This window comes from Chanodichthys erythropterus, chromosome 8, assembly GCF_024489055.1.
Source record: "Chanodichthys erythropterus isolate Z2021 chromosome 8, ASM2448905v1, whole genome shotgun sequence".
NCBI lineage: Eukaryota > Metazoa > Chordata > Actinopteri > Cypriniformes > Xenocyprididae > Chanodichthys > Chanodichthys erythropterus.
The window spans coordinates 24,089,096-24,115,424 of record NC_090228.1 but is presented as its reverse complement, the minus strand read 5'-3'; the positions used below and the strand labels follow the sequence as shown (position 1 = coordinate 24,115,424).

General features: G+C 37.7%; 1 protein-coding gene across 1 annotated transcript in view; it reads left to right on the top strand.

The window, feature by feature from the left end:
* tafa5a (TAFA chemokine like family member 5a) overlaps positions 1-26,329 on the top strand; it is a 153,460-nt gene that overhangs the window by 90,343 nt on the left and 36,788 nt on the right. The window contains exon 2 of the mRNA XM_067393126.1: positions 12,586-12,735. Within this exon, the coding sequence (XP_067249227.1) occupies positions 12,586-12,735 (150 nt within the window). The remainder of the gene's footprint in view (positions 1-12,585; positions 12,736-26,329) is intronic.

The following is a 26,329-nucleotide window of genomic DNA, read 5'->3' as shown; positions in this document are numbered from 1 at the left end:
AACAATGCTTTTGGGCAACACAGCTCTGGTTAAGGTCACATAGGGCTGGGAAGGGAACTTCAGTATAATACACAAGTAAGGATACTTGACTTCAGGTAAGGGTTGAAGGGTCAATGATATGATGTAAATTGTGTAAACATGCAATTAGCAATTTTATGACATGGAAAGGTTTAGTCAGATTCATGTCAAGTGGTATTACCCACTTGCCTGGCAAGTCCAGAATGATATATCTTCTACAAGATATATCAATCTGGTCAGTCCGCCCTCCATCATGCCTCGAGTCAACTCCAAACCGTACCGTGCAATCAGATTTGTTTATTTCAGTGACGCAAACAGTGTCACTCTAGTGCGGCGAAAGTCCCTTCAATATCAACAAAGATTGCGCACGGGAGACCCGAGAGTTTGTTCTATTCAGCCGTGAATTCAGTTTTAAATGACCCAAAACACATTAATTATTTACTTTTCGCTGTTGACTCTCTTGTCGCTTTGCTAACGTCATATCCGCCCTTCTCTGATTGGTTTACTCCGCTTCCTGTTTGCTTGGATTTGCTCCGCCCTAGAAAATGAAATTGATTCAATGGTCGACCAGACTCATCCGCTGGTACAGTGGTGAGGCTAGATTTTCCAGGCAAATTACCCACAAAACATGTTCTTGGAAAAAAAAAAAAACTTATGATATTTAGAAAATAATAATATATTTTACCTTGAAAAATATGTATTCCTAAATGTATTAAAGATGTGTTGAGTACTTTATAATTGTTAAATATCCATAAAAACAGAATGAATACAGCAATCACATTTCAAACAACATGACGTGATTAAAATTTAACAATTGTGAACATTATCTTGGACACTCTTATTTGTAGCTACAGGGCAACATTTATAGATGCAAAGCATTTCAGCCACTGGAAATGAACTGCCAGATTCTTTAGTCTTAAAACTTAAACAAGCATCATTGACCCTTTCATTGTCTTTTGTCTTGCTATATACTATACAGCTTTTTAGCGCAATGTTTCTCACCCAAACCCCCCCCAAAATTCTCACACACTCCTTAGTCGAACAGACCAGTCACATTAGGATCACGAGGGATTTGAACGCAGCAAGAGTCGGTACGATGAGAATGAAGAGGTAGTGAGAGGGAAGTCTAGAGAGGACCTAGAGGAAGTGGCGGATGAGAGGATGTATGGTGTCTTTATCCTGCATCAGACCCCGCCAGCTGAGATTAAAGACAGACCATGTCAAGGCGGCATTCACGCTCTGAAGGCGAAATGTCCTCCTCACTGCATGCTGATGAAGCACAATGAATGGCCTCATGGACCCCGAACCTGCTCACAGATTATAGCCCCTCTGATCCCACACAAACTCATGCAAACCCCCCACAAGTCCCTGAGGGTTGAGACCGGGTCGTGTAATGGTTCTTTGAGCATAAAAGAGCACCATAAAAACATTCTATACGATTTGATCAATTTATGTCAGTTTATTATTTATTTAAGGTCAATATTCTTCAGTAAAAAATCCAGCACATATAAACAAGCAAGATAAGTACTGAATTAAATCATCATTCAATATCATTTATAAATCAATTTTTGTGATTAAAGAAGTGAATACCTAAAGTTAGATCATTTTCAATTCAATAACAGGAATTATTAAACAGGGAAGATGATCATATAAGAAAATGCATCACTAGGACAGGGATTATGATTTGATTGAAGTTGGTCTGCAATACATCTAAATTAAAAGGCGAAAGATACACTTGCTCACAAAGCACACAACTTAGACACTCATCCAGTATCATAACTGTGAGTTGTAACAAGTTTGCAGTGAGCCTTGTTAATGAAACAAAAGAAGACCAAATTTCTGAGTAAATGTTTCATAAAATCATTTGTATTTGAATTTTTCCATTGAACTAAATTCTAAAGAACTGCTATGCTGCTGCTAATGAATGATCTAAGGATTCTCAGTAGCAACCTGTGCATTTTACTTTAAAGGTGCCCTAGAACCAGTTTTTAAAAGCTGTAATATAAGTCTAAGGTGTCCCCTGAATATGTCTGTGAAGTTTCAGCTCAAAATACCCCATAGATTTTTTTGTATTAATTTTTTTAACTGCCTATTTTGAAGCATCATTAAATATGCTTTGATTAAGCGTGTGCGGCCCCTTTAAATCCTCGCGCTCTCTGCCCCCCGAGCTCTCGACTATAATACAGTGCATTTACAAAGCTAATATAACCTTCAAATGGATCTTTACCAAATGTTTGTCATGCATACTGCATGCATGCATTGGATCATGTGAGTATTGTATTTAATTTGATGTTTACATTGATTCTGAATGAGTTTGAGGCTATGCTCTGTGGCTAACGGCTAATGCTACACTGGTGGACAGATTTATAAAGAATGAAGTTTTTATATAAGTGTTTATGCATTATACAGACTGCAAAAGTTTAAAAATGAAAATAGTGACGGCTCTTGTCTCCGTGAATACAGTAATAAACGATGGTAACTTTAACCACATTTAACAGTACATTAGCAACATGCTAACGAAACATTTAGAAAGACAATTTACAAATATCACTAAAAATATCATGATATCATGGATCATGTCAGTTATTATTGCTCCATCTGCCATTTTGCGCTATTGTCCTTGCTTGCTTACCTAGTCTGATGATTCTGCTGTGCACATCCAGATGTCCTGCCCTTGTGTAATGCCTTGAACATGAGCTGGCATATGCAAATATTGGGGGGCGTACATATTAATGATCCTGACTGAACAGTCGGTGTCATGTTGAGATTCGCCTGTTCTTCAGAGGTCTTTTAAACAAATGTCACTGTATGTCATTTCCATGTACTGAACTCTTGTTATTCAACTATGCCAAGGTAAACTCAATTTTTAATTCAATGGCACCTTTAAGAGAGCAACCATACGTCTGTTGTTTTATTTGCTTTGCTTTTTTAAATATTATTTAATATATATTATATAATTGTATAATCATTAGATTGAAATAATTTTATTTAAAATTTAATAATTTATTCATGAATACTTATTTCCTTTCTATTGTTGTTTGATCTTATGATTGTGTGGTTTCTTTGTGAGATAAGAGAATGTCTCCATTTGAAGGTTATTAACATCGCAGGACAAATTTTCATTAATTTTCCATTGCTTTGTAACACTTGTTGGATTTGTGCTGGTCAGACGAGTTTGAGCATTGAAACATACGCAACTAAGATTATTCAATAAACTTGATACAAGAAACAAGATCCATCCAAACTAACAAGGGTGTTTTAACTGGTTTTTAGTACATTGCTATGAAGTTGCAAAGGTGTTAATTATTCATTTTCTAAGATGTTGTGGTCTATGGAAATAGTTTGAACCCCTTCTTTAATGTGTGCCTATAGGATTTTTTAATTCTATATGTTTGTTTGTTTATTTATTATTTATTTATTGTCATAATCTTGGTAATGGTAATCATCTAGGTTTCAGACATAGCACAAACATAGGCATGAGTAATAATGAATCACTGATCATTAATGCAGACAATACTTATTTCACATACCAAACACACTGTTTTTGAGTGGCATTTGTTATTGATATACTGCCTGCTTTCTGCAGTAGATGCGACATTTCCTACAGCATGAGCCCCAACAGTGAAACTGAAGCCGACAAACGGATTGGCAGCAGTCGGATGTTGCTTAAATGAGGCGATGTGCTGTGTTGGGACGCTGTGCTGGGGCTCACCACTGATTACGCTTGTTAAGGGCATCATTTAAAACTACCCTGCTGGCTAGAAGTAAGATGAGACCATCCAAGAGTCACACGTAGAGTTTGTGAAGGCTATTTGGAATCACAGCTTGCTTAATTGAGTGGCTTTACATTGATTTTAGTTCACATGAAGGTTCCAAACGATCGCAGTCACTAAAACACAGGGGAAATTGAAACTCAAGCACCAGTATTAACTTTTATTTTGATGCTCCATTTAGACATTCTACTACGTAACTTCACAACTAGTCAACTAACTCTCATTAGAGTATTAGTAGATTGCCTGCTAAATATCTGCTAACACTTTATTTTCATGCTCCACCAACAGACATCCTACTGACTATAAGTAATTTTGCAAGTCTACTAAGAGTCTGCTACAGTCTACTAATAGAGTTAGTTGACATGTTGACAAGTTACTAGTTAGTAGAATGTCTAAAATAGACCATCAAAATGCAACACTACATTCTAAAATTGATGGCATAATCAAAGTAAGTGATATTACAGGTGATGTCATAGTCAAATCAGTATGTGGTGATGTCATAATTTTGTTGGAAATGAATGTGTAACTAAGCAGTTGGAGATGATTTCATAATCAACAGGTGTTGTAATCAATTGATATTGTTGTTTAAGATTGTCATTTTAGTGATGTGCTGATGCTATGTCCAAAGACTCTAATAAGCTTTGATTTCAAGAGACACAATAGGAAATCATGAGAAGAACAGATCAGAAAACTGTATATATACACTCAATACTAGCTTTTCCTTGTGGACAACAGTTTCTGTTTAATACCAAGGTTATAAGAGGCCATCAACCAGATTTACTTGGAAGGCAAAACATTTGTTTACCAGTGTAGATCAAAGCTATAAATTGAAAGGAAGTGTGTAGTAGAAATAGCAATGAATGCTTTTCTGGTTATTCTGTTGTGGTGACTCGGCAGATGAGTTGAGAAGATCATATAGCTGACCTCTGAACCAATGAATCTTGAAAAAAAAAAAAAAATCATATTCAACAGAAGTCTCTAGAAACATCAGCTGTAAAGGGCTGTGCTGAGATCTGTGATTTGTAAAGCTAAGGCAAGCAACACTATTGCTCACATTGTGCCTTTTCATGAACAAAAAAATTTACATTTTTGATTAACATTAAAAATTCGAAACATAAAAGATGATGCTGATTGTAACTAATGTGTATTTGGATGCAACACACCAAGTTTGAATCCCTTTTGAATCCCTAGTTTTGGTGTGCTTCCTCATTACACATCTAATAACAATTAGGCTACAGGTTATTTATTTGGCAGTGAGCTTTTATTCACTCCTATTCACTTTTTTCTCTACCTTACACCAAAAATGTAAAATTCTAGTTTATTTTTTGTATTTTTTAGAAGATAAGTACTGACACTTTACACTGTATTAAAAGTTAAGGAACTTCTGGTCCGGTTCTTCCTAGCTAAAGAAAGAAGGGCCGGCAGATATCCTGGTTGGACAGCTGGTATTATATATTTATGTTTTTTATTTTTTTTATTTTATACCATACAGAGTTGATTGATCATGATATGGACCCAAATGCATGTTTAGTGTAGCTTTTTAATATTTAATAATATTTAATATTTAATAGTTAGTCTGGGACTAACAACCTTATTTTCAGTGAATCTCTGCTGTGTGAATGGAACTGTACTGGACAACTAGTTTTTTGTCACAAAATACAGTGTGAGAGAGCCACTCTGAATTACACATTTGGATGTCTAGCATGTCTTGCGGGTTTTCATGTGTGATTCTGGTAACTTACAAACAGATATGAGATGTGTATGGTATGAAGGTTTTAGATCCAGTCACTGTCTTCCACCAGAGCTGCTCCTGTCAGTTTTGCGGTCTGAGCGTCACTTAAAGGTGCCCTAGAATAAAAAAAATAAGTTAAATAAGCATAGTTAAATAACAAGTGTTCAGTACATGGAAATGATATACAATGAGTCTGAAACACCGTTGTTTCCTCCTTCTTATATAAATCTAATTTGTTTAAAAGACCTCTGACGAACATGCGAATCTCAACATAACACTGACTGTTGCGTAACAGTCGGGATCATTAATATATTCACCCCCAATATTTGCATATGCCAGCTCATGTTCAAGCATTAGACAAGGGCAGGACGTCTGGATATGCACAGCTGAATCATCAGACTAGGTAAGCAAGCAAGGACAACAGCGAAAAATGGCAGATGGAGCAATAATAACTGACATGATAACATGATATTTTAAGTGATATTTGTAAATTGTCTTTCTAAATGTTTCGTTAGCATGTTGCTAATGTACTGTTAAATGTGGTTAAAGTTACCATCATTTCTTACTCTATTCACGGAGACAAGACTGTTACTATTTTCATTTTTAAACACTTGCAGTCTGTATAATTCATAAACACAACTTAATTCTTTATAAATCTCTCCAACAGTGTGTAATGTAAGCTTTAGTCACGAAGCAACATCAAACTCATTCAGAATCAAATGTAAACATCCAAATAAATACCATACTTACGTGATTAGACATGTTGCATGACGAACACTTTGTAAAGATCCATTTTAAGGGTTATATTTGCTGTGTTAACTTTGTTTATGCACTGTTAAGGCAAGCGCAAGCTCCGTGGGCAGGGAGCGTGAGCATTTAAAGGGGCCGCAGCCTGAATCGGTGCATAGTTAATGATGCCCTAAAATAGGCAGTTAAAAAAATTTATTAAAAAAATCTATGGGGTATTTTGAGCTGAAGCTTCACAGACACATTCAGGGGACACCTTAGACTTATATTACATCTTTTAAAAAGACGTTCTGCGGCACTTTTAAATTCTCTACTCTTCACTCAGATATGGACTTGGTCATATTTACTTTAGTCATTGTCACAATGGTTACAAGTCAATATAATACTGGCTTGACTTCTGTTGCAAGTTTTATTTGGCTTGTGCAAAACAGACATTTGGGTGGGCCCAGTCCTCCCCTGCTGATACCTAGATTTGGCCCAGTAGAAATTTAAAGACATGCCTACCAGCCGGGAGGTTTTAAAATGTCAAATTCATCCATTTCTCTCTGCTCCCTTTTTTAGTAAATGGATGAATAACATTTTTTTTCCCCTAAGTGACTCAGCAATTATAGAGGCATCCTCGTAATTGACTTCCAGCAATTCAACATTTCACTTTTTTTTAAACACTAAAGCACTCAAGTTATAAATAGAGCTCAGATTTAGCAAATGTCTGCCATTAACATGAGCTTTTAGATGTTTTAGTATCACAAGGACTGAAGGAACTACATAAATGCATTGACACTGACACCTGTACTGTCACTAACTAAAGGAGCCTTCAGGCTTTGCAAAAACACCAAATTAATTACAGTTTCACTTCAGCTGTTGAATATTTATCTAATGATAATGCTCAAGGAATTGATCCAATAAGCCTAGGGAAAAAGATGAAGCTTAAAGAAAAGTGAGAGAAATGCTATGTTTGACTAACTATAGTATGTATGACAGACTTTTTTCTTTTTCTTTTTTTTTTATTGACTGAATTGATTGCTAACTTGCATTGTCAAAACTGAAGTCACAATGCCAGCGAAACATGTCTGTATGCACCAAACTGTGAATATTTTTTCATTGCTTTCACACAAAATGCATTTACAGTTTTTCTCAATCAATTTTAAACACATTTCTTAAAGCTCAGATCAGTGCTCAGAGAACAATTAACACGGTGATCTTAACACTTTGTAACGGTCTTAAACAGATTGTAAGTTTTTTTTTATTTCTTGCAAATTACAAATCATATGCATAAATTCTCAAATGTGTTCACAACAGTTCACACAGCTAACCAGAATTTTTGTATATCAGGGGAAAACATTTGCAGCACTTTTTATTGTTTTTTTGTTTTGTTTTGTTTTGTTTTTCTCATAATGAATGACAAGAATATATTCTTTGATGAAATTCTGTGGTCAGATGTAAATTAGAGGCTTTATGAATAAATGTCACTGATTACAGTACTGTACAAGAGTAAACATTCACTGCATGTTTGTGTTTGTAATATGTTATGGGTAGGGAGAAAAAAAACTTTTATAACAAAACTCCTCACTGAAGAGCTTTGCGATTAAATGTATTTTCATTAGTGTATTTGTGGGTCTGTAGCTCTAATGACATTCAAGAACATTTGCTTCATTATGCAATAAAGTTGAACTGTTTGGTTAATGTAAGATTGTGTTTAGTTGGCTGTGTTACAGAAATTGTTGTGAGAGCAGTAAGAAGAGTTTGGACAAATGTGTCAAGTCAATTGAGAAAAACCTTAATGACCACAACTCTTTTGTCATCCATACTCCACTATTTGCAGCCCATTTTTCAAAACTATCAAAATAGAAAAGTTGCAAATGTTGTGCATTTCTACATTAATTATACTGAAATATATAAACAATCTTTGCAGAACATTCACGGTAAAATTAAATAATATTAAAGTGGTCATGAAATCAAAATTGTCTCTTTTTACTTTGTTAGTGCACATAACTAGTCTTGTGGTGAACAATTAATCCATGCAAGTTAATACATAGAAAAAAAAAAGTGTTTGTGGTGGTAATCTTCCGCTCTGGAACGGCATTCCTTCTCAGTTTGACGGCTTAGGTTGAACACTACCCTCCAACTGTTAAGGTGTACTCACACTAGGCATGTTTGCCTTGAACTGAGCCTGAGCGCAATTGCGTCGTAATGATGACAGTAGTGCACACAAGAGTAGTAGCTGTTCCGTGCTCTGGCACGGGTAGTGCTCAAACTGCATGCGAACAATGCTCAAGCCCTACCGAACCGCGCTCTGGCCCACCTCTTCCAAGTGGGCCAGGGCCAGCTAAACAGAACGGAGCAATCACACCTGTCAAACAAACCGGGCTTTGGGGGTCAAACGCGCTCAGGCACAGTTCAGAGTGCCTAGTGTGAGAATACCCTCAGTCTGCTATGAGCGAGGGATGGAGAGGAGGCGCACTAAAATAAAACCCTGCCCTCAACAACACTGAGGTAAAGTTGGTTGCAACTTTTCGTTTCACAGGGACTTTAAAGTCAATAAAGTGAAAAAGTGTTATTCATATTTTTTAATGACATACTGATGATATACTAAAAGAAAGAAAGAAAAAAAATGCAAACTTCAAAGACAAAAGTTCATGTTTATGTAATGCTCTCTGTTGTTAGAGTGTTTAGGTCAGTGTGTTATGGGTGACAATGCTAAGTGAGAATCGTTGCCAGTGTTATTGTTGAACAAGCTTTTTTTGAGGCAAATCGTTTAATGTCTTGTTTTGGTGGCTTGAGCAAGTTTTGGAGGTAATATTTACTGTTTGGCCAAGATTCATGTTGGAAATGCAGACTGCATGAAGAGTTTTGAAAAAAATAGCTTCTGGCCAGTGTCATCACTAGGTTTTCTGGGCTCCTTGTTCAGATTTTAGCATTGAGGGGATTGCTATGGGCCCCCTGTACTCAGTCCCACCTTTCCCACACTACTGACGCTCCTGTATTGGCCGATGCTTGTTAGCAGATGAAAAAACAGCAAGCCTTGATAGAAAATGGTCCCCAAAAGGATAGTAAAACCTGAGATCACCAACATTGTGGGGACCAGCCAGCAGTCCCCATGGGGGAAATGGATTAATGATGTTTTTTTGAAAATGTAAAAATGCTGAAAGTTTTCTGTGATGAGTAGGTTTAGGGCAGGGGTGTTAAACTTAGTTCCTGGAGGGCCGCAGTCCTGCAGAGTTTAGTTCCAACCCTGCTCCAAACACACATACCTGTAGTTTTCAAATAGACCCGAAGGACTTGATTAGCTGAATCAGGTGCGTTTAATTAGGATTGAAGCTAAACTCTGCAGGGCTGTGGCCATCCAGGAACTGACTTTGACACCCCTGGTTTAGGGGTAGGGTTTGTGTTAGAGGATAGAATAAAAAGTTGTTGTTTTTTTACCAAAAACAGTCATTTAGTTTTTCATTTCCACCTTCTCTCTGCCTCTGAGGAGTCTTAAAGGGACATCAGGCTCATTCCTTCAGAAGGAGCAATGAGTGCTGCAGAGTTAGGAGCTTCAAAATGTTTGACTTGACCACATCTTATTCTTATTATTAGTGCTTCTGGGGCCTCATTCATAAAATTGCTACTGACACCCCTGCATTGGACGATGCTTGTTAGCAGATGAAAAAAAACAAAGAAAAAAACAACTTATAGCCCTGATAGGAACTCAAGTGCATACGCACAAATTTGAGACACGCTAAAATCCATGGCAACGTTCATAATTATAAAAAACATCTTTTCATTGTGCCAGAGAGTCAGAGTACTGTGAGTATTTGGAAATCTAAGCAATTCTTGCCACTCCTGATTTTTAAGTAAAGGATTTGGAGATTGACTGGTGCTCTTTTATATGTTAATGACATTAATTAGTGGGCAATTACAAGACGGAGATCTGAAACCATTCAGCTACTCACAATTTCAAGATCATTTTTTGTGCATACGTTCATTCTCTGGATCACACGTATTTTGAGAAATGATCGAATGTAGGATGGTTTCTATGCAACATTTTATAAACGAGACCCCTAGTCCTTAGAAATAATAGTTTATATCCTGTAATTGGGCGAGCCATGGTTCTGAACACCTAATAAGTATCTTAGATCTGTAAAGGTATGTAGCATTGGCATTAATCAGGAAGAATACCTTCTAAACCTGACAAGCGCACCAATAAAAGGTCATTCACATTAATAATTGCATATATCCAGTTATTGCTTGATTGATCCTTGCATATGATAACTAAAGAAAATGGGTATCTAATGAGTATCATAACTACATTTCAATGAGTTGCAGTAAATGAAAGCTGCAGTATGTTTCCATAGTACTCAAGCTCTTTCACAAAAGATCGATAAAAATCTGAGCCCTTTAAAGATACATATTAGAAAGGCTCTAAAGAAATGATAATGTTCAAGTTATATATTAATTCAGTGGAGCACAGGATAACAGTCTAAACTAGGACAAAAAGCAGAAGAGTGTTATTCAATGCAAGAATGCTGATAAAGGAACTGCTGACAAAAAGGAGATTTTCAAAAGGGCTTCATCTCATCTCTTAGTGTCTTACTATGCTTATGGCAATGTAAGAGGAAGGTTTTTTGCAGTTCCTGTTGGGGATTTTCAGATCTAGCAGACAAATGCAATCTCTGCAGAAATGAGTGTTAAAGAGAAAGATGGATTTCCCGCTGCTACGCACATATGACATATCATTATCCCACATCATCCAGAAGCATGGAGGAGGGGAGGAATATAAATGAAAAGAGACTAGATGCAAAGAGAAATAAAGAAATGGCTTTTATCATATAAGGAGAGACTATCTAGAAAGGAGAGAACATTTAAATGTTTTATTATTATTATTATTATTATGATTATTATTATTACTTATTTTTCATCATAGGTCACGTTTATTCTAGAGATTTTTGTTATAAAGTGTTTCGTGATTTTTATATTCTTTTTTTTAATGGTTTGAGGGAAATGGAAATCAGGGGAAGGAAGAAAATGTACCCAATTGCAAATTTGTGTTTCACACAGCTCACTTGCTCACAGAAGGGTCTGCAATTAACAGAGGAAATAAATAAATAACATTGATGTTTGTTCAAAGTTCAAGTTTCAGACTTCTAATTGGCTCTGTTTATTTTAATTTTAAAGCAATCTGAAAGGAAAAACATGGGGGAAATTATTTTTAAAGAAGTTGTGAAACCCACCTATCAGAATGTATGGGCTTCATGAACAGAACAGCAGCCAAATTGTGAAATATCAGGAAGTTGTTTTTCTCATCACCTGCAGAGCTTAACAAGTCTCATCTAGACAGCAAACACATTAACAAATGGATTTTTTCATAATCCAACTTACACACTTTGCAATCTTAAGGCTAAAGGTTATATAAATTCCATGAAAACATAAACATCTTGTTAAGCTTGATGTTGTTTAACCTTTGCCCCCACACACACATTTGGTGCGTTAGTACGGCTGTGTATCTTAAGATTCTCCATTAGCCTGAATGTGACCTGTGCGTTAAGTTAATTAACCCTGCTCTACCTCAGCACGCTGACTCTGGGTCAGTTTAAATCACAGTTCTGACTCACTGCCAATCAGAATGCTCAGGTCTGGAGCGGGAAGCAGATTCCCTGTAGACCAGCTTCACATACAGGTTAATCTGAGGGCTGCACAGAGGGGCAGAAGGTGACAAAGGGCCCTAACTGAAGCTTTTAAATTCCTTGAAGTTGTGTTGATTTTGATTATTTTACTTGAATTATAGGCAATAAATGTATAAATGTTTTGGATGAAGCATTTAAAGTGTTCAGGCTTGGTTGAAATTGCTTAAATTAAGCAAAAATGTCCAAGATGCCATGCTATATCCTGATATAGCCAGCCAATCGCCAACTTCAAGTGCTGTACTTGTATTTTCATCTCCAGAGCACACTGACAGAGAAAATGAAAAATTCGTAGACAACAAGATTGTTTTTACTGAGAAAATGAGAACTGTCTTCTTTAGTTACTGAAGAAATCTCAACAATTTCCTGTTTTAACATTTTAATATGAAATCAAACATTTCTCATAAAATTCAAATTATTCAAGCTATGCTGTCCACATTACATTACTGTTACTGCATGTCTACTCATTTTTTTTATTTAGGAATTTTAAGATAATTTTAAGATAAAAATTGATACCTAAACAAAACTTAACTGAGAGCTCCATTCTAACTATAAAAAAGCAAACTGAATAAGCCAGAAACCTGACTGCTATGGTAATTTTTCACAACATTCCCCTCTGAACTCCTCTTCTCTCTTTGGTTATGTCTTGTAGGTCAACTGGCTGCAGGCACCTGTGAGATTGTTACTCTAGACAGAGACAGCAGTCAGCCACGCAGGACGATTGCCAGACAGACGGCCCGCTGTGCATGTAAGAAAGGACAGATTGCTGGGACAACGAGAGCCAGGCCGGCCTGCGTGGACGGTAAGATCATATTTGGGGGACTATCAATCAAAACACATAAATACCCTTAACAGTCTTTTTTTTTTTTTTTTTTATGAAACTTCTAATAGTTGATGTGTATAGTAGACTATAATTGCTGTCAGATATTCTCTTATTTTGTATAATCCAGGGGTCTTTTCAGGGCACGGACCCCTTAGGCGACAGAGACATGGAGCGAGGACCCCCGATATAAAATGTGTCAAACAGAGCTACATATTAAGCACTGATATTAGTAGAAAGTAACCATATAATGATTAGAATAAGTTAGATCAGAACTATACACATTATTGTTGTTGCACAGGCATCACTATATTGCTTTCATAAAATGACATTTAGCCTATGCATCAAATTAACACGTTGCAATAAAAATGCAACAAACGTTGCAATATAAATCACAATTCATTAGCTGTTTGTAATTGTTGTAAATTATTTTAATGGATTTGCAGAGTCATACGTTTTAATCTTACAATCAGATGGGCAATTTTACATTTTTTAACTTTTTAATTTTTCTGTGAGATGGACAAATCTGAAATTAGTGCAGATTCTCTAGTAAAGTGCACATGTAATGTGTAAGCACCACTCTACCATAACAAGAATCATGTACAGTGGGACATTTAAGTCATTACCTTAACAAATTACTGGAATGGAATTTAAAAATTATATTGATACGAATATTTTTTTAGTAGTCTGCATTTAAATTGCGCACATCAATTTTGACATGCCATTTTTTTGTAATGTGCTAGTTTGAACTAGGCATGTGCAATTTTGATAGTGAATCACTCATTTATATGTACATGTCACTTCTGAAACTAGCGTCTAACTGGCAATCTGTCCTCTTCAAGTTGCATGAAAAATAATACTTTTATTTAATGGACTATAGCTATATAGCACAGAAAGCGTCAAAGACCGTTCCCCCCTTAGTAGTGATGGGATTTATGGCTCTTTGAGGGGATCCGGATCTTCGCGATCCGTTCCTTTCTCTTCTTGCTCTTTTTAAATATTTAGTCAGTTTTAAGAAGCCAGCTTGGGGGCATCTCAGTTTATCCTGGAAATAATCACTGGGAGGAATGATGAGGTGAGATTTGTAGTCAAATAATTAAAACTCGGATATCACACACCAATATCTGAGTTTGAATTATTCTGAAATATTGATTATTACCTCATTTGTCATGTGTGGACTATATTCCATAGGGTTGCACAAATCCCTCTGCTTAGACAGTTACATCACTATTTTGGATTTACCTTTAGTACAAAGTGTGTGTGTGTGTGTGTGTGTGTGTGTGTGTGTGTGTGTGTGTGTGTGTGTGTGTGTGTGTGTGTGTGTGTGTGTGTGTGTGTGTGTGTGTGTGTGTGTGTGTGTGTGTGTGTGTGTGTGTGTGTGTGTGTAAAGCTACGTTGACTTATGTTATTCATACAATACCTACTCACAAATAAACATCAAAAACAAAGCCGGCTGCAATGAATTTCTGTGCAAAACAGCTTTTACTACAAACACTTCCACACAAGAACATTTTGATAGAAAACAAAAAATATTTAAAGTATGCAATGTAACAAAATGCACAAAATGCAATGTAAATAAATACAAAGCAGTTCCTGTCTCGCGGAGGAGCTCATTTGTGTGCATCTGTGTGAAACACGCATAGGAAAAAAGAACGACAGAAAGAACGGCTCCCCTCCAGCCGCGACTCGGCTCCCATCGTTCATGTTTATGAGCCGTTCAAAAGAATCGGTTCGTTCGCGAACGTCACAACTCTACCCCTTAGTATACTTTGATTGACACGCGGACGCGACTACACGCGAGATGCGGAAAGTGAAGTATACCTGGGGCTTTAAAGTTATTAGTCACTCATTTCAGGTTGCGATCTCACAACGTTACCTTAAAATCAATAAAGTTCTCTACACTGCACAATGAATATCTTACTTACATTGTGTCTTTGTTTGTTAATGAGAGGATTCAGTGAGCAATTTCATGCAAACTCAAAATGCAGATAATTGGAATTATGCTGCGTTCCAATTCGCCTACTTATACTACGCCCTAAAAGTATGTACTCTTTCTGTTCAAAAAGTACTTACTTTTGAGTGTGTAGCAAAAGAGTAGACAAGCTTTGGGACATACTAACACGTCATACAATTGTGTCTTTGTTCTCTGTCGCATACTGTCACCGTAAACTGGCCTGTCAATCATCTTACATCCTCCACATTTCATTTAACTAATTTCCTACCGTATCAGAGAGAAATGCAGCATGTTGATCTGCAGTCGCGGGTCTTTCATGTGGAGAACTCTCCTCATATTAATGCATAATTATGCATTTAAAAGTTAATGGCCATTCGGATCTTTATAAAAGTCCACATTGGTATTTGCAGATGAAAAATAACACGGGTAACATTAAATATATATTCTCTATCAGGTTAAACTGATTATAAGTCACTCAAATCTCTTAGCGTCGATCGCGTATATCCGCCATGTTTTGTAGTTTTTTTAACACTTTTTACTCGTGTTTGTAGTTCTGAACTGAATCCTCGTCCAATGCACAATGGGTTGTGGGCAATATTAGCCTTTATAGTGTGCACGGATTCACACTTCGAAAATCTACCGGAAATAGTAGACCATCCAGGGACTTTTGGCATACTCTTTTCAACATGCTTTGGGACACACTTATTTTAATCTCACATACTATTTAGGATGTATAGTATGGACATTGGGACGTAGGGTTAGACTTTGTAATTTTTTTTTTTTTACTCATGCTTTAATTTTTTTAACAAAAAAAATGGTGATCAAACGTTAATTGACGGACCCCCTGCAGTACCGCTACGGACCCCCGGTTGAAGACCCTTGGTATAATCATATACAATATAAGATCAGATGATTGTTTAATAAATGTTTCTAATAACTTTCTTGTAAAAGACAAAAGTTTCTTTGCATAAATGCAAAGCCATCCCAGTGCAGACGAAACAGCCTCAGATATTATAAAGGCATTGGATAAAACTGCCTTAGACATAAACAGATAGGATGAAACTGCATCAGACAAAACTTAAAGCTGCAGTCCATAAGTTTTGCCTCTTTGTCGCTATCTCTGTTTGAAACCTGTTTGTGCATTTTGGCACGGCTCCTCAGTGCGGATGAATCTAATGTTTTCTGTCAGTCACCACACTGATGCGGATACTGTACTTTCAAAATGATAAGTTTTATTATTGCATGCAGCTACTGTGAGAAAAGGCTATAAATGATCTGCCATCCTCGTGATTTAGCCTACTAGCTGGGACTTGTTCTTTATGTAAACAGACATGAGGTAATGACACAAAGACGAACAGCTGCATGCTTGAATTTCCCGCGGAAACACACCAGTACCACCCGAATTAGAAAACATTATTTCAAGCTTACCGTTGTGAATCGGGCTAAGATAAGGAGATATTTTTGAATACTGGCAGTTTACGTACTTGTTAAAAAAAATTATTTTGTATCATTTTTAACCATAAAAAGTTGCGGAGTGCAGCTTTAAGAAATGTGTCATTCATTATCCATCCAGGGTGTTTCCCTGCCTGCAGCCTGAAATGCTGGGATAAGCTCCAGCATCCCTGTGACCCTACATAAGAAAAACAGTTTGGAAAATTAATGGATAAAGGAAGTTTCATTTTAAAATATATATATATATATATATATATATATATATATATATATATATATATATATATATATATATATATATATATATATATATATATATATATATATATATTAAGTATAATTTAAAGAGTACTGTCAAAGTCGGCGCATGAAGCAGTGTATTTTATTATTACCAAAGGATAGATGTGTTTTGGAGGTGGGAGAGTGCTTTTTTGTGATATTATTATTTACAGTAATATAAGAAAAAGAAGAGGCATTCAAAAATTAAATTAATAAAGGAAAAAACATCATATGCTGTTGACACAAGAAGCACAGCACATGTAACTTTTACTGAACCAAGAAAAAATGCTACTTTATAATATCTGTGGATGTATGTCAGAAATTGAGGCTCATTTGTTTGCATTTTATATCGGTATTCTGCTGGAATGGAGAGCTAGATGTGTATCGTTCATTTGGGAGATAATGCATCCTGTGAGAACAGTACTGTTATAGATGAAAGTGTTGCTTCTAGGTTCTTCCACAGACTGGGGAAGGCTGCTTAATTGTTAACTTACAGTTAATGAATACACAATGTATTATGCCACATTGTATGCAAAATATAAATCATATTTAAAAAAAAAAAAAAAATTTACAATCGCTAGGACACATTTCTCAATACTCCTAACCAACTTTTAGCTTGGCACAGCAGTTAATTTCACATTCAAAATGCACTAAAACTGTCAAAACGCTTCATACTTGTCTCAAATCAAGTCATTCTTGCATAACACCAGCAAAGTGTGTCAACCAAACATACTTTGTCACTCATAAAACAATGTCCTAAAAACATGTAGCATTATACAATGTTTGCTTTTGTAAAGTTTCTTTACAAAACAAGAATGACACTCTCTACTGTTTATACATCACTGCAGTATAGTTTACATAGGAATCATTCGTTTTCTCCTTTTAGATGGTAATGAAATTGAAAGGCTAACACTTGTGTAGGTGTTCAGCTACATCTATTTGTTTTGAAAATTTTTTTTATTTTTTTTTTATATATATTCTAAATATATATTTCAATATGGCATTACTGTAGAAATAATAATTTAACTATTATTATTTCTACAGTAATGCCATATTGAAATATATTCAGTATCCAAAAAAAAACTTCCAAAATAAATAGATGTAGCTGAACACCTATACAAGTGTTAGCCTTTCAATTTCATTACCATCTAAAAGGAGAAAAGTTAGTCCATGTTGACATCACAATTTCATGGAAACTAAGTGATGTCACTAAGTGTTGTCACTTAGTCCATGAAATTGTTAGTTATATTTGATAATTTAACTAATCAGTGTGAGAGAAGGCATATATATATATATATATATATATATATATATATATATATATATATATATATATATATATATATATATATATATATATATATATATATGTGTGTATATAGCCGACTCACCTCTGTACCATAACAGTTTTCCAGCATCCCTCCTCCACCCCAACTCCTCACTCTCAATTATTTCTCTGATCCTCTGAGCTCTGATCCCTCTCCCAGAACAGCACGGCAAATACGCATATTCCATACCTTATCTGATTACATGTAAGTGCGAACTAGTGAAACACTTTAAATTGCACTTTATTACGGCAGTACTACATTTAATAATTTCTCCACCTCACTATATATGGTGGTAAAGGCCCTGGATTATAGCAGTATATTTTGTGGCACCTTTTTACTTGTAAACTATGTAAAAGCATCCTTTTAAATTAAGCTCGTTATGAATGACATATTTCTGAGATTTCATCTGTTACCATTTCTTCTTATGTCTTTATGTCTATGTTTCGTCTGATTTCTTTATGTCCGAAGTCCTAATATGTACTCCATGGCTTTCTGAGAAGATATGCTATCACTTTTTCAATGCAATCAGACATATAATTTTCGATAAAACAAACAAAAAAATCCATAGAATACAACCCAGAAGACCCTATAGTTACATTCTAGCATCCAAGTCAAGTGTGTTTTAATGTTGTAGTGTTTTACACAATATATATATTGTTTCAAAGCAGCTGTAGAGGAGCAAATGTGCCTTACAAGTTCAATATTGTTCCAGATATAAGTGCACAAAAGCGGGACACAGTTCACCAGAGGGGAAGAGAAAAGAGAGAGGGAGAGATGAGAAAAGAGAGAGATAGAAAAGAGACAAATGAAATTTCAATCAGTTTAATCTGCTGGAGACCTCAAGGTCTCAGCACAATTGTCATATGTGATGAGACATGCTGTGTCCTTCAGTCTGTAGAGGTCAGTCCACCCACAGGATAATCCACAGAGCACAGACCCAAAATGCTTTACTCCTAGGGTTGGAAATTGAGGACCATTTCTTAAGGTTTATTCATATATAATGTGAGGCTGACCTCCACAGACGTGTATTTGGCACCAACTTTCTATGCAAAGGGAAAGTGTGTGTGTTTATGTGTGTGCAGATCAGCACCATCTATTGTACACAAAAATATTTGCGCTGATCCCAGAACCAGAACTGTTCCTTTTCGAGGGAACTTGCACTGTGTCGAGTTACGACACCTTAGGGAACGCCTACAGCATGACAGCCTCTGAAGCACATGTGAAACTAGTCCTGATTGCCATTGCATCGTAGTGTGTGATGGCACACCACGGAAGCTACAAAGGTAAGCTGGCACACAACAGAGTCAGCTTTTGTTCTTCAGTGCTCTGTGTGTGTGAAATTGTCATTTAACATTGTCATATTTGGTGTTGTTTGTCCTGACAAAAGTGAAATAAAGAAAGGAAATAATGGTGAGTGAGAAGTCTTTCAAACATTATGTGCCTCCCTGCCCCAGATATATCACAGTTCGGGGCACATGCGGAGCATGCTTGGGCTGCCTGTATTCACTGTGAGCATCTGTCACTCAGGATGCTCTGCTCCCGACTTGCTTTGCTTGAGGAGGCGGACCAGGCTTGTGTTCCTTGCGGTTCGAGATTTGCGTCTGCCGAGGCGGCTCGGCATCTCAAGTCAGGGGGTTTGCAAATGGAACTTGCAGAGGAGGTTGAGATGGCTCCAGCCCTTTCTCTGTCTTATCTGCAGGTGCCAGCTCTTGCGTTTGGGATATGGAAGCCTGCTTTGCATCTTCTTCCATCTCGAGCGAGAGCCCGATGCTTGAGCTCTGCTGTTCTGAGGAACTGGAAGTTCTCAGCATTGAGGCAGGGGAGATTGAGGATTCGCAACCCTCCTCCCTTGCATATGAGGACCTGTTTGATGTTGTATCTCAGGAAGTGGCCAGACTAAACATTGAATGGCCCCAAAAATAACATAACAATATAAGTAAAGCGTAAAAGGAAACTGGATGAGCTTTCTGCTGACCCAAGCACAACCGTCTGGGCTAACCATTCTTCTATGATCTCCATGCTGAGCTATCAGAATTGTGGAAGAAGCCATTCTCATCTTGTTTATCAAGCCCATCAGCTAATGTGTATGCTAACATCATGGGCTCGAAAGAGAATGCTATGGGATGATGCCCCGTGTGGAAGAGACGCTAGCATCTTATCTCTCCCCCCAACACTTTGTCATTCCTGAAAGTCCCGATACTACCCACTAAGCCATTCAGAACAATTTCCAGTTTAGTGGGCAATACATATATGGTGGCAAATTGTGCTGGTGTGTCCTTGCAGACTATAGTCATCATGCAGATGTATCAAGCAGACTTGCTTAGGGACCTTGATGAGGGCGAGAGGGTTGGGCCCAATGATATTAAAGAGTTTCGTCGGGCCACCAACTTGTCTCTAAGTGCCACTCCATGGCAGCACTGGTGGCAACAGTGGGGAATTTATGGTTTAACCTCTTGGGCATCAAGGTGGAATGGTCGATCCCTCTCCCTAATGCCTAAGAGGTTAAACCATGGTTAAACCGCTGTTGCCTTCTGGCCTCTATGACAATGCTGTGCGCTTGATTGTTGAGAGGTTTCAAAAGGTGAAACTTCACTGAGCAGCATTCAAGAGGTTCATCCTTCGCTGCTCTTGGTCCCGTCCAAGCTGCCAGACTCCAGCTCCTCATATTGCCAAGACCAGAAAGAGAGTTCTGCTGCTCGAGCCCCCCCCCTCAAAGAGGCTGGGGGTTGAGGCAGTGCTCTCGCCTGAAGCCTCAGAGGGAGAAAATGGATCTGAGGACCATTATAAAAAGGCTTCAAGGAAGAGGTTGTCATGCCAGACGGCCAAGTTCTATCCCCTCGCACCTTCACAAAGTGCATTGATGCAGCACTGGCTCCTCTTAGACTCCAGGGCATTTGTGTGCTAAACCATATAGACATCTGGTTGATTCTAGTCACAAGGGATGGTGATTTGACATAAAGATGTCGTTCTTGCTCACATAAGGTGCTTGGGGCTGAGGCTCAATGCCAAGAAGAGTGTGCTATCTACAAACTACATTTCTCATGGGCATGATGTGGGCACACGTGTCTCCAGCTCGTATCGAGTCTATCCTGATGACAATAACCAGGATCAAGCTAGGCCAAGCCATTACTGTAGAACATTTTCAAAGATTACTGAGTCTCATGGCAGCAGCATCCAATGTAATTCCTTTTGTACTGGTGTACATGAGACCACTGCAGTGGTGGCTCAGGATCAAGGGGTTTTCCCTGAGGGGAAACTTGTTCCGTATGACTAGGGTTACATGCAGATGCCTTTTTTCCCTGACTATATGAAAGAAACCTTGGTTCTTATCCCAAGGCCCCATGCTGGAAATGCCATGTCATCAGATAATCATGACATGAATCCCTTATGGGCTGGGGTGCGGCCAGGAGGGACCTTCTGTCTCAAGCCGGGGGCTTAATATATCACTCCACAAGGAAACTATACACCTTAAAGTGGAGAGTATTCACTTTATGGTACAGAGAGTGTCAGTTGGACCCAGTTGCTTCAGTGCTGGAGGTCCTTTAAGACCATTTCTCTCGGGGTCTTTCCCCACACACAATTAAGTTTTACGTGGCAGCCATAGCTGCCTTCCATGAACTGTTCAGTGAGGGACCACTTGGTTATTTGTTTCCTTCATGGTATGATGAGGATGTGGCCTGTGGCTCATGCCAGGGTTCCAACATGGGACCTGGCTGTCGTTCTGGAAGTGTTATCCCTGGCACCCTTCGAAGTCTGTGTTGGAGAAATTCCTTACTTTAAAGGTGTCTTTTTTGTTGTTACGTCAATTACATAAAGAGATTGTGGGACTTACATGCCCTGTACATCTCCTTGTTTGGAGTTTGCACCCTGGACCAGGTTATATGCCCATGGTGCTGACTAATGGCACAGTCTATTGTCCTTCATCCACCACCACAAGTGTTGGCGGATCTAGAGAAGCTACACCTTGTATGCCCGGTTAGGGCTCCTGAGCATAGGTGCATAGATCCTCCCCATGGAGGAAGTCTGATCAGCTGTTAGGGTACTTTGTGTCTTGCAAGAAGGGGTCCCTAGCATCAAAGCAGACCATCAGCAATGGATTGTCGTGGATTGTCGAGGCAATCTCTACAGCATATGAGGCGCGCAGTATGCATTCTCCTCTGCTAATCAGAGTACACTCTAAAAGAAGAGTTGTATCCTCAAAAGCTCTATTGTCGGGGATTTCCTTTCAAGATTTCTGTTATGTTGCGAGATGGAGCTCCCCACACACGTTCATGAGGTTTTATAGTCTGGACCTTGCTTCCACACTGAGTTCTCGAATACTCTCAACCTGAGCTGTGCCCAGACAGGTTTCAAACCGGGGCAGGCATTATTCATTGTGGCACAATGGGCATTTCATTCCCCAAAGTGTCATCATTGAATGCAGTTCCCTCAAAAGGGAATATCTCAGGTTACAAATGTAAGCATTGTTCCCTGAGAAGGGGACCTCCCAAATGCCTGAGAGTTACTTGCTTCAGCCTATCAGAAGCTGATGCTGTTGTGTGCCAGCTTACCTTTGTAGCTTCTGTCATGACACAAATGCCAATCCGGATTGGACAAGTTTCAAACGTGTTTCAGACACTGTCACACTGAAGGCGTTCTCTAAATTGTCGTCATTCGAGGCAGCATCTTGTTCCCTTCTCAAGGAACAATTGTTACATTTGTAACGTGAGACATTTCCAGTCCTGGTTTTGAAATATAGTATTTCCATCTTAAAAAATAAATCAAATGTTCCTCAGATTAAGACACATTCAGCTGAAAACAACAATGGGAGTTTCAGAATTGAGGATGAAAATCAAGGGAACAGTTATGTATATGTATCTCATATACATATATATATATATATATATATATATATATATATATGTGTGTGTGTGTGTGTGTGTGTGTGTGTGTGTCTTTATTTAATTGATTTTACTAGCCTTCTCTCCTAAAAATGTTAATATATTTCTTACAGAGATTCCTTGTGTTCCTTGTTTTGTGCTGCATTGTGAGCAGTCTGAAAAAAAATAACATGTCAAATTACATGTCAATTTTTTGTAATCGACTCAGCGGTTATACAGTTAGAGGACATTGTCACTGTTGTTGACTTTCATGTTGCATTAATGTGGACACTGATATCAGTAATTTCACGCCTTCTGCTTCATCGTCATGTGGAACAATGTGTCATTCTGGAAATATTGACCTGTATAAATATGGAGAGAAAAGGAAAAAGAAAAACGCTTTTGCCACCCCGAGCAGAATGAAATATTTGCATCAAACATCACTCATTCACCTCTGGTCAAAGAAGTGTCAAATATTTGTGCAGATCAAAGTTGTGACAAGAATTGTGATAGTGTGGAGGATCCTGGGAGTGAGAGTTTTTTGTCTGTGGTTTGTTGGAATGGAGACGTTAAGTAATTCGGAATTACAATAACTCCAATGAATGCTAACGCTACATTATACATGATCCCCATATAGTTGCTTTCATTAGACTGAGAACATAAAAACTGAAACACTGAAAGCATTAGATGCAATTAGAAATCAGATGACAGAATTAACCAGAGACTCTAGATGAATGAAGGTGAACAGAAATGCATTCTGGGATTGTCTTGCTGTTGAAAAAGGTGTCACATGCTGCAAATAACACAAAGCTTACTGAACAGCAGTAAGCACAAAAAGCATTGTTTTAAACTTTATTCCCCATTAAACATTATAAAGTCCATTTCAACATCTTTGAACGTAAAAGACAGATTCCTAAATATCTGTACCTCCAAAGTACATACCTCAAGGGTTCACTTTTCAGAAATTGCCCAAAGCTACATTAATATTGTGCTTATCGAAAAAGTAGAACAGCATACAAATACTTACAAGTACTAATGAGATCTCGCTGAGGTAATACTACTTTCTAACTTATTATATAGTTAATATAGTTATCTCCTGTGCTAAATTTGTAAATGAATAACTGCCAGATCAAAAACAGCAGTTAAAAGAAGCTGTGGCCAACACTGAATACATTTTCAATTTTCCCGGAACATACAATGGCTTTACTAAACAGCGATGGCACACCTATAAGAGCATCATTCACAAGTTTCTGCATGGCCCTAACTACAGTTTTGTGTATTATTCTGTCACGTTTATATATTTAGACCAAATATCATTCAGTTAATCAGTTATATTCTCTCACACCGAATGTCGTTGCCTCTTCCATTACATAGATTTCTGATCAAACACATGCTGCCCGCTATCCTGATTAGTATTAGCAGAATTGTCCAGGGATGCAGTTCCATCTTCTCGGGATCTCTTTTAATCAGAAACACCATCAGCTTTACAGATAAAAATATGTTTCACTTTTTGAGATTTTGGCGATATTAACTTAATTTCAAAAGAAAAATTTGCAGGTAGGCCTACACGCTCACCAAATTTTACGCTCCTCACTGCCCGCAAAACAATAAGCAGTAAGCACCAACCAATGAAAGTGATTTTTAACTTAAGAAAGCTCATTGGTCAAAAATACATATTTGTTGAGGGCCAATAGCAAAACGTAACCTCCAAATGAAGAGCTCTTTTCCAAAACGCGATAAACGGCAAATTTAAAAAAAAAAAAATCAACCCTCCATCAAAAAAAAATCTCCATCAATGTTTCATGTCAAATCGCTATATTTCCTTGTTTAAAATGTACCACAAGATGCAGTTTCTTTCCAGACCGCTATAAGTGCCGAACCTGTTTTTAGCCTAAATGCGATATGTCCTCTCGAACAATCAGAATTCAGCAAGCATTCGATGCAATCTAACATGGCGGTTCTTTGAAGCGAGGGAATTTGTTTTTGCTCAGTCTTCAAAATGAGTGTTTTAAACTCTATTAACACTTTTGATGGCCTGGATGAGCCAGTGAGACCTACACCTGGGGGCCGGAGTCCGGAGTGCCAACTCGGCTCGGTTCCCGAGATAGGTTTGTTTGAATATAAGGGTGCCTCGGCTCGCCTCGCCTTGTATGTGTGTGTGTGTGCGCGCAAGTGTGTGACATCGTATCAGGTGATCAACCTGTTCAGTAAACTGTTTAAAACATATAGTTACCCGATCAATACTGAGATTCCAGCAGGATCCGGCTCAAATTAAGCAGTGGTTTTCTCCAATGTTTAGATCCAGTTTATTCATTGGTAGGTATCTCTTTCAATCAGGAAATAGCAGGTGTTTTTTCAGATATTAAAACTTTGTCATGTTGTCCCTCTAATAGCCAAAATGCAGAGGTCACAGAATTTCAAGAGACAGGAGGCGAAGTGATGCTTGAAAACCTAGCAGGTTTATTGAATAAGCTTAATTTCATCTTTGTAAAAGCTCAGCCTGATTTCATCTGCAAAGATAATTTTTTTAAAAAGAAAAGATAAAATTACTGCTTATTAACAGTAACCTTAAAGACCTTGAAATGGAGACAACACAGTATCTCTAACTTGCAAAGATGATGCTGCTGCATACAACATGCTTACAATTAAATAGTAATAGAATAATATAAAATGGAAAGTAATAAGTAAATTAAGTACAACACCGATGCATGTCTGACCTCTTATATTTCATAAGGGTTTGTTGTTAAATTGATAAGGCTGTAAAAGGAAATTGTTGCCTACACACTTGCAGGTTGTAGTGCCTGTAGGTGATGGGAAAGCAGAATATAACATGGTTTTGGGTCACTGTCACTCTAGAGAACTGATAGGATGACTTCTCATTCAACAGTCCTTCCCCTAATTAAAAAAAAAAGTATATACATAAGCAAGGACAGAAATAGAGTTTAATGAGCTCAAATGTTCTACAGCAGGGGTGTCCAAACTGCAGCCCATTATACGAATCTGGCCCGTTATACAGAAAAATAGATGAAATTCACTAAATAACCATCGGGTGTCACTATAACATGCAGCCAAGGAAATACGTAAGACGTAATCGGGCTAAAAAAAAAAACAACAAATTATTGTTGATCACATTTTGGTAAGTCATGGCGCAACAAAGAAAACGGAAAATTGAAAGTGAAATGGGAAATGTGTCTGCTTAATTTGGGGGGGGGGGGTTTCGTGCTAATAAAGCACAGGAAAATTCTACATTAGCTAGTTATGAGGTAGTTCACCTAATAGAGCGGCACGGAAAACCCTTCACTGATGGGGAATTTGTAAAGGAGTGTCTGATGAAACAACGGATGAAGCGCCATCCATGATCAGCGAGCGGAAAGGAATGGCTATGGTATGCAGCAAAGTTGCGAAAGTGGAGGTGAGGCTGTAAAAATGCACTGTATCATATACCAGGAAGCGCTCTGTGCCAAAGCCATCCAGATGGACAATGGGATGACCACTGTGGTGAAAACTATAAACTTGATTCTTTCAAGAGCGCTCAACCACAGAGAATTCCAGGCATTTTTAATAAGGTGATGTACTATATCACTCCAACGTGCGGTGGCTAAGTCGCGGCTCTGTTCTACAGCGGTTCTATTCGCTGAGGTCTGAAGTTGACCAGTTTTTGAAAGAAAAAAATCTGATACTTGATCAACTCAATGACCCTGACT